The sequence below is a fragment of the Oculina patagonica genome, chromosome 5 (assembly GCF_052425735.1).
Source record: "Oculina patagonica isolate OP01 chromosome 5, crgOcupat, whole genome shotgun sequence".
Classification (NCBI taxonomy): domain Eukaryota; kingdom Metazoa; phylum Cnidaria; class Anthozoa; order Scleractinia; family Oculinidae; genus Oculina; species Oculina patagonica.
Window position 1 is genome coordinate 28,801,597 of NC_135762.1, and position 8,338 is coordinate 28,809,934.

The 8,338-nt window shown below is 36.4% G+C and overlaps 1 protein-coding gene across 1 annotated transcript; it reads right to left on the minus strand.

Moving 5' to 3' along the window:
• Positions 1–4,111: 4,111 nt before the first annotated feature.
• On the minus strand, positions 4,112–7,759 carry LOC144654408 (uncharacterized). Its single transcript, XM_078514552.1, has 4 exons — positions 7,375–7,759; positions 6,778–6,922; positions 5,657–5,828; positions 4,112–4,894 (listed from the first exon to the last, which is right to left on the minus strand). The coding sequence occupies exons 1-4, from the start codon at positions 7,741–7,743 to the stop codon at positions 4,750–4,752; spliced, it is 831 nt and encodes a 276-aa protein (XP_078370678.1). The 5' UTR covers positions 7,744–7,759; the 3' UTR covers positions 4,112–4,749.
• Positions 7,760–8,338: the final 579 nt, after the last annotated feature.

The following is an 8,338-nucleotide window of genomic DNA, read 5'->3' on the forward strand; positions in this document are numbered from 1 at the left end:
CTTTAACTCACTTCCAAAACCAATTCGATTGAGAAAACACGATCCCACAAGCTTTAACCCTCACCTTGTCAAAATAAAGGTAATATATTTATTTATTTATTGTAAACACCTGCATATAAGAACAAGTGGATTAAGAACCTTCAGGCTGAATTTAGCCAATAAAGCACCATATATATAACAACTAAGTCAGCTTGATAAATCAAAAAGAAAAAAACCAATATGTCTTTAAATGTAAAAAAAATGTTTCCATATGTTTCTTATTATTCTTATTCTTAATGTCAAGTACATGCCAGTTTCATGGCTTCATTTAATAAAACACCTCTCAGTAATGTATACAGTATATTATTTCTAAGCCAATTTTTAAACCCCCTTAATTAAAGAAAATCTTCAGGCTGATTTTTCACCAAGCAAATGATATAGAAGAAACACATCAGCCTGGAACCCAAAATATACGAGGGTTTTTTACTGTACTTGCATTGCGTAAGATCCTGGCAGGGTAGTCGATACAACGGATGGCCAGTTGCCAGGCGGTTATTTTATATTCCATATTGTTTCAAAAGAAAAGAAAAACACAACAAAACTCAAATACCGTTTAAGCTTCAAGCTTTGCGCTCCTTCAAATACAATTAAAAGGGATGCCTTATTCCACAGTCCCAGATGTTTTTCTTTAATTGTTTGTCAATCGAATGTGTGGGCACAAGTCGGCAAGTACTACATTCTTTGTTCGAATATTATTTTTTGTCATCTCTACCAAGAACTCTGCTAGCATATTTCCAACAAGTTTGTTGTCAGTTTTAATTATTTGTGTCGGTGTTGAAGAAGGCTACCTTCTTTCATTGCACCCTCACTAAAGCTCGCTAGATTAAAGTATCTAATTAAAAAAAAAGAGGCTTAAAAGATTTGAGAGACAGGTGTCAATTGTAAATAGAATCCTTTCTACTGCCGCATAGAATCATATTAATATATCTTTTCAGGAAAGAAAACTTTTCGAAGTGGTATTTTTGCAACACAACAATACAGTTGAATATGTATTTTCATTATTAATTCGACTGTGGTTTTATTGTCTTCGAGCAGAAGAAGGTTTTTTTCTTGACGCATTTCCGTTAGCAGGTACCAGCCATATCTGAGATTTGGAATATTTGTTCTTTTACACAACTTACGTTTCAAAGGTGACAAAAACTGAAATATTTCATATAAAACATCAGGAAAATTACCTCTTCGTCCTTAGTCTTTGAAATCGTCAAAAACTCATTCAACAAACCTTTACTTCAAGTTAGACTTGCCATAATAAACGAGACGAAGGACTTTATTGAAAGTCTAACCTTTACTTTATCTTTTCAAAAAGCAACTTTGAGATATCAAGACAATTTGTTTGTCAATGCCTGAAGAAAGCTGATTGCATGGGGATAGGTTTTGATTGGGCCGAAGAGAGAGAGAGAGCGATTTTCAGTGAACAAGCCGGTTCTATGCCTAAGATACCAAAGGAAAAGCAATTAGTGACAAGGAATAAGTTTACTGCAGGTATTTGGCTCTCGTCCAGTCTCCCAAATGTCAGGCAAAGACCGCGTTTTGTGCCATCTTTGCCCCATTTTCAAAGTTATTTCTCACACACTTTAATTTTTTGGTTGGAAGAGTTTATTTTGTATTAGTAGAAACTCAGCTGTGTTCTATTGGAAATCCGAGAATCTGATTGGTTCTCCCACTGTTTTCTATTTTAACAATAGTGTTTCTGTCGAGGAACTATCGGCTGATAGTTGCCCCGCGGAAATTTGATGTTCTTAAAACATGTATGTGCGCGCGAAGAAAAATTTAGTGGTGAACAAAGTATCCTTATCCTTGTCGCCAAAGTATCCTTATCTACTCAAACGCTTCAATCAGGGTCATATTGCCCTACAAATCTAGGAAAAAACCACGAGGAACTTGTGACATGCCCGGAGTTCCTCCTATTTAAAGAAACAGCTTCACAAGCCTCGTTCTTTTGAGATTTCTGACTGATCCGGAAGAAGTTTATTTTCAAACTTATTTTATCAGCTCTAACGCATACATGCAGCGCACAAATTGTAGCTGTATAGACAAATTGTCTTCTTAATTTTAGGCCACATATAAGTATATTAAGCAATTATTGGATGAGGCTAAGTATGATATGAAAAATTATGCAGATCGAGGAGGGTGTTATCTCTCCGAGATCTGCAAAATTCTTCATATCATACGAAAGCCGAATTCAATAATTGTTTTATTATTCATTCAAAATATTTCCGAGAGCTCCAAAAACCCAAAATGAATTAAATTGGCTACTAACTTTGGCGTAGAATTTTCGTTAACATGTACAGTGGCCAATTCGTCCGGAAGCGCTGGTTTTTTGATGTTTCTCTCCTGAAGATAAGCTTTAAAAATCATGTGACTTCCCTTCGAAGCTTTTTTGATGTTTTTGCTATCTTTATCATCTAATATTTTGGACATTTTTTCGTCGCAATGTTGAAATTTAGCGACCATTTTCGCCTTCGGCTGAGCTCTGTACAAAGCCGTTGTTGCGTGACGTCAATCGTCCAATAATTATTCAATTATTGGACGATTGATTACGTCATTCGTCCAATAATAGAAGCGTCTTCCAAATTTGGCCGGGAATTGAAAGCCAATCAGAAACAAAGAAATATTTTGAATGAATAATAAAGATTGTTATTGAAGTAGTTACATGTACTCGGTCTGGAAAGGGAAGGGGGGGGGGGGGGGGGGTGAATTTAATGTCTTTATTACTTTATTATCACTCGTTTTGATTTCATTAACAACAACAATCATTACAACAACCGCATGTTTTATTTGCATGTCCAAATTTTCTTCAAAGCATACAACTAACTGATAAATTATTCCCCGAGTAAGGAATTTCTTCTAATAGTGTGTGTGTTTATTTCTACTAAATCTGAAATATTAAATTTAGAAAACGTCATACGACTTAATTATTTTCTAGTAGAAACTCCACTCAGACAATCAGACATTCATGTTTTAAAGGAATAAATTAGGTTTCTTATTGTTGCTCTCTTAGTTCAAGGTTATCACTACAATAAATGCTTATTTTTACGTTATTTGTAGTGTATATATTTTGTGCAAGGGTTTCTTTCAAAAAATTCAAAATATTTGCAACTTCTGCTTTAAAAGAAATCAGCCTGCATTTTACCGTTGTCTGACATTTGCACACTGCAGACTGCAGACTAAAAGCATATATCGTGTTACCACTACTATCGTTGAGAGCTAACCGGAGTGTTATTTACTATGCTAATAATATACATGAAAGAATAACTCGATTCTGATTGCAGTACAGTTCAGCTGTAACATCAGTGCAAAAAGTGTAACACCAGTGCAAACTACACACAAATAGTTTGGATCATGTTTTCCTGAAAGACACATGAAATTTTCTAACGTTAACATGATCAATTGACAGCTGTCAAGTGATCATGCCGAAGCGGCTCGTGCAATTTCAGCTCTTTTGAAAAACTCACTCGTGCAAATTAATTCCAAATTGAACGAGAAAAACCGTATGATTACCTATACTAACCATGCCAACCAGGGCAGAGTGCAAATAATAATAATAATAATAATAATAATAATAATAATAATAATAATAATAATAATAATAATAATAATAATAATAAGAACTTTATTTAAGTGTCTGGTCTTCTAGCTAGCCTTAAGCTTACTAATCGGGGACACTGTTTAAATTAAAATATAATATAAGTATAAAAACGATCCTGGTCTATTTACATTAAATTATAATTTTTTTTTAACACTCTTTGTATTTACATCTAATTCCTACAATTAAGATACTACTTTAAAATACGGAACATCAAACCTATATTTAATACTTATAGGGTGTTTTCGGCTCAAGAGTTGCAAAGGTGACACCCTTTGCATGTGTCTCCTCCGAAAAGTCCACTGAGGTCCCTTCCCCTGATGTTCGCCTTGAATCGCTGCAAGGACGTTTCGTTTTTGTCCCTATTGTCTAATTTCGACCACATCAATGGCCCAAGGAAACGAAGGCAATGTTTCCCGTACTTGAGAGTTCTTACTCTTGGTACGTAAAAATCTGAGTTCCTTAAGCTATAGCTCGAGGGTGATCTAGGAAAAAGCTCTACTACGTTGCTAGGTAGTAATCTATGTTTCACTTTAAACATGAAAATTGCGATCTCTTGCAATCGTTTGTTATACAAGCTGGTCATCCCCGCGCGTATTTAGGTTAACCGAAGCGCTATTCAGGCCAACCGGAGTGGAAATCTTCAAGTCTGCAATCTGCAGTCTGTAAATGTCAGACACCGCGCTCACTGGTATAAGTACGAAGTTTAAGGGACTGTGTCACGGCTGAGTTAAGTTTATTATAATAAATTTTGCAAAATACTCGCTATGAAACTTAATGACTGCAAAGAAATTAGTTTTATGGATCTAAAAGACAAAAACCACAGTTTCATTTCAACCAAATGTGTCTCCTGGGTGATATAATGTAAAGTTACAAGCAAACAGGATTAACTTTGAAAACTGTTCAGCCCAACAGTATTTCAACACCCATATCCCAATCCGTTTGAATCTCCTCCACTTTTAGACATCCGTACCTTCTTTTGTATTTGCTGTGTTATTTAAATGTTCCTTCATTGTTTTAACCGTTTTTTTTTTTGTATTTCACTGATTTTTTGGTCATTTCCCATGCTTAAAATCCATGGCTAAAATCTGTGACACAGTCCCTTTAACTGCACGACTGTGCTTTTAACCCTTATAGCACCATGCGTCATATTGTCCAGTTTCTTTATTCCGTTTAGCGTCAGATCCTACGACTCCGATCATATTTCCGCAGTTTGGGTTGACTGTTTGCATTGGATAACGAACAGTAGCATCTACAAGCCAGGCATACCTGAAAATAAATTAAAAGAAAGAAGCCGGTTGATCACAGAATTATTTTTATATTTTTTTTATTATAGCATGACTGTAAGAAGTAGAACTAGAAGAAGGCCCTTTTTGCGCTTGTATGACTATCGTCGATGTTTTGGATTAGTTAAAGCTTGTTGTTGTTGTTGTTTTTACGTCGTAGTCGTTGTAGCAGTTGTCGTTTTGGGCATTACGGAGTTGCTGTTGTTGGTGTTGTGGTTGTTCCTAAGCTGTTCCTCATTTCTCTAGAAGAAAGTGTACAAGTCGCATAACAAGCAATAAAATACAGGCAAATAGTACTGATAAGGTAGCTGTGCAGATAATGGTTTCTTGAAAGTAACACTAGCTCTGAATCTTTCTGGTTTAAAACAATGTGATTCCCGTGTCTCTGACAACCGACAAAGAAACGTCGACGTCTGTTAAGTCTGGTGAGATAAATGCCATAACTTGGTCTCCTTTAGTAGAGCGGTTTTCGCTTGAGTATCGAAAGTAGTTTGTGATTGCTTTGGTTTGCATTACAACGCTTAGTGATTGGTTTAAAAATCTCGCGCCATTTTCCAACCACTCAGAAGTAAAACCAAAACCAATCGTGACTCGCTCATGCATGCTTTCCCGCGCTTCGCGCCAGCTGCATGTATTTGCTTCGAGTTTTGATTGGTTTACTGGATTCTTTTTTGTGATTGGTCAGAGTGATTACTTTGGTTTTTGGTTTTACGACACTCAAATGAAAACTGCTCTATGGACTTACTCGCATCTGTAGAGACCAGCTTCGAAAGCAACTGTCAGCTGCTCAAGGGAAGCCAAAGTGGCTCCAAGGATATTACAAAGACGCTCAGCCTCATAGTAGTTCAATTGCTTTTTACCCACTTTTGAGTAGAAAACGTTTTTCACTGGAGAGCCCATTCCGATAAGAGAATGATCTGCGATCGATAAAGCACAAGTTAAAAAACACTTAAATTAATATCGTCACTTATGGATAGGTTTTCATAGACAAAGTTGGACATGTTCTCTAATTCATTTATTTGTTTGCGTACCGTAACTAGCAATTTATGAAAGCATCCAGGATTATTTATGCTAGTAAACAATTGAGAATCGGCAAAGTAAAAAGAAAGGTTAAGGGTCTTGTTGGCGGGAGAGTTCAAAGAAACATAGCACAACATGCCAGCCGTCTCTTCGTTCCTCAACTCACGTGGGGGAAGTCGAAAGAAACATAGCAAATAAACTAAGTTTCAATTTTTGTTACCTTTATGAATTACAAAAGCGTAAAAAGATATTATTTTAGTTGTTGAATGTGGGTACATGACGTTTCGGCGACGGTATGTCACCATTATCAAATGCAAATTTTACATGGTACAGAACGATATTTATAGAAAAGAAAGTGTGAAACCAAATTACAATAAATGAGGCGTGGAAAACAGAAAAATATGCATAACTAAGTACACAGTTTCGCTGGAATGGAGTCCCCATCCCTGAACACTCAAAAGGACTCCATTCCAGCGAAACTGTTTACTTAGTTATGCAAATTTTTCTTTTTTCCATGCCTCATTTATTGTAATTTAGTTTCACACTTTGGCTTTTCTATAAATATCGTTCTGTACCATGTAAAATTTGCATTTGATAATGGTGACATGTCGTGGCCGAAACGTCATGTACTTTTAGCGTTGATATTTATTCTTAAATGAATAAGGGAGAACCAACAGAATATTCTCTTGGGGAGGACTACTATCTATGTTTTTCGCGGCAACAGGCTTGATGACGTCAGATTTAAAGCGGGAGTGTCCGTTCACAAGTCGACACAAGCAACCCGACGAGAAAATGTAAACAACTTTCTCTTCTTAGGTTGAAAATAAAATCAAAATAGGAACTTACCGACGCTGCACTTGTTGTCAATGTAAGGCAGCACCCTTATTTCCAGCAGACAGCTACAGGCGAACGTTTCAAGGACTGGACCATGCACACACGATCCTCCGTTACCGCATGGAAATGCCAGACACGGAAAATACCTCGAGAGATACTGGAACGAGGATAGAAGTGTTTAATCCGTTTAATCTCCTATTATTCTGAATTTGTATTGTTTGTAATTTTATATCCCTTTATATTTCTCCAGGTCCTTGTTGCATCATCAGGTTGACATGGTTAAAATTTCTTCTGATCCGTGTTGGTTACATTTACATAATCCTCAAAACAGGGTCTTCTTTCCTTTTTCGTTTTCTCATATATTTCATTCGCCAGTTCTAAAGATAAACCATACTTGTCCCCACAACGCAAGTCATGATCAGACCCTTTAACTATCCCCGACAGTGGTTGGAGGGACTCTGAGTGAGTGACCTCAATCCCTGATCATTTTGTTTTGAGAAGATGATTTGGGTAAGATTTAATAAGGGTGTTTGGAAATGTGATAAAACACTGCCTCACGTGTTTCGAATTTATACCCACTCTTTCCCCTTCCTCAAAAAATTCACTTACCACCTTTTGCATGCCATAATAATCAAACCCTTTCCTCCTCTGCATCCTTTGCGGCTCCAGAGCCCTTTCAGAATTGCTGAGTTCGCAGATGTGCGTGTCATCGATAGAAATACCACCAAAGTTGAATGAAAGGCAGTTGTGTGGATACTGTCGGTAGCACAAAGTCGCACATTCCACCTCGTCCCTTACTAGCCTGGTCATGGTTACTTTGCCGATAAGCGATGCTGATTTTACACTGTAGAACATAGCTTCTCTCTGGTTTTGATCGGCAGTTGTCGCATTAATAGCATGAATCCATTCCAGAAGAGCAACGGTTACTGATATCAGTATTTGGATTGTAAGGCGTCGTTTATGTTCATGACCAACCATATCGATGAACTGTTCTTTCAAGGAGAATGAGTTAGGATTCAGAACTGAATCTAATACAAGAAAGAATAAGGGTTCTCCAGGAGAAAATTTTGTTTAAACCTGCTTTCACAGACCTTTGCTTGTAGCCAGAGTAGATAATGTGCAGTTAAATTAACACTGGTTAAGTCATTTATCCCGATCACTAGCTTAAAAACAAAATTAACTTCCACCCGGCCGGATTTTCTACACTCATTTGTATTCCCAATTCGCTTGACGTCGGTTTCTTTGAAACCGTTTCGCTTACTCGATCAGAATTAAAAATCTCTTTAAGATCCACTAGTGAGTGGAGCCTCCTGTTTTATTATTATTATTATTATTATTATTATTATTATTATTATTATTATTATTATTATTATTATTATTATTATTATCATTATTATTATTATTATTATTATTTTCAATTTACGTACCCGGAAGTTAATGTTCTTTTGTTTCGCGCGCTATCACTCGTTCGAAAGTAAAGTTCTCGTTTTAACATTTATGAATCGGTGTTTTGGACTAAAAGCCGATAATACGCACCAAAGAAAGAAACGTCGCTGTCAGTGACTCAAAAGAT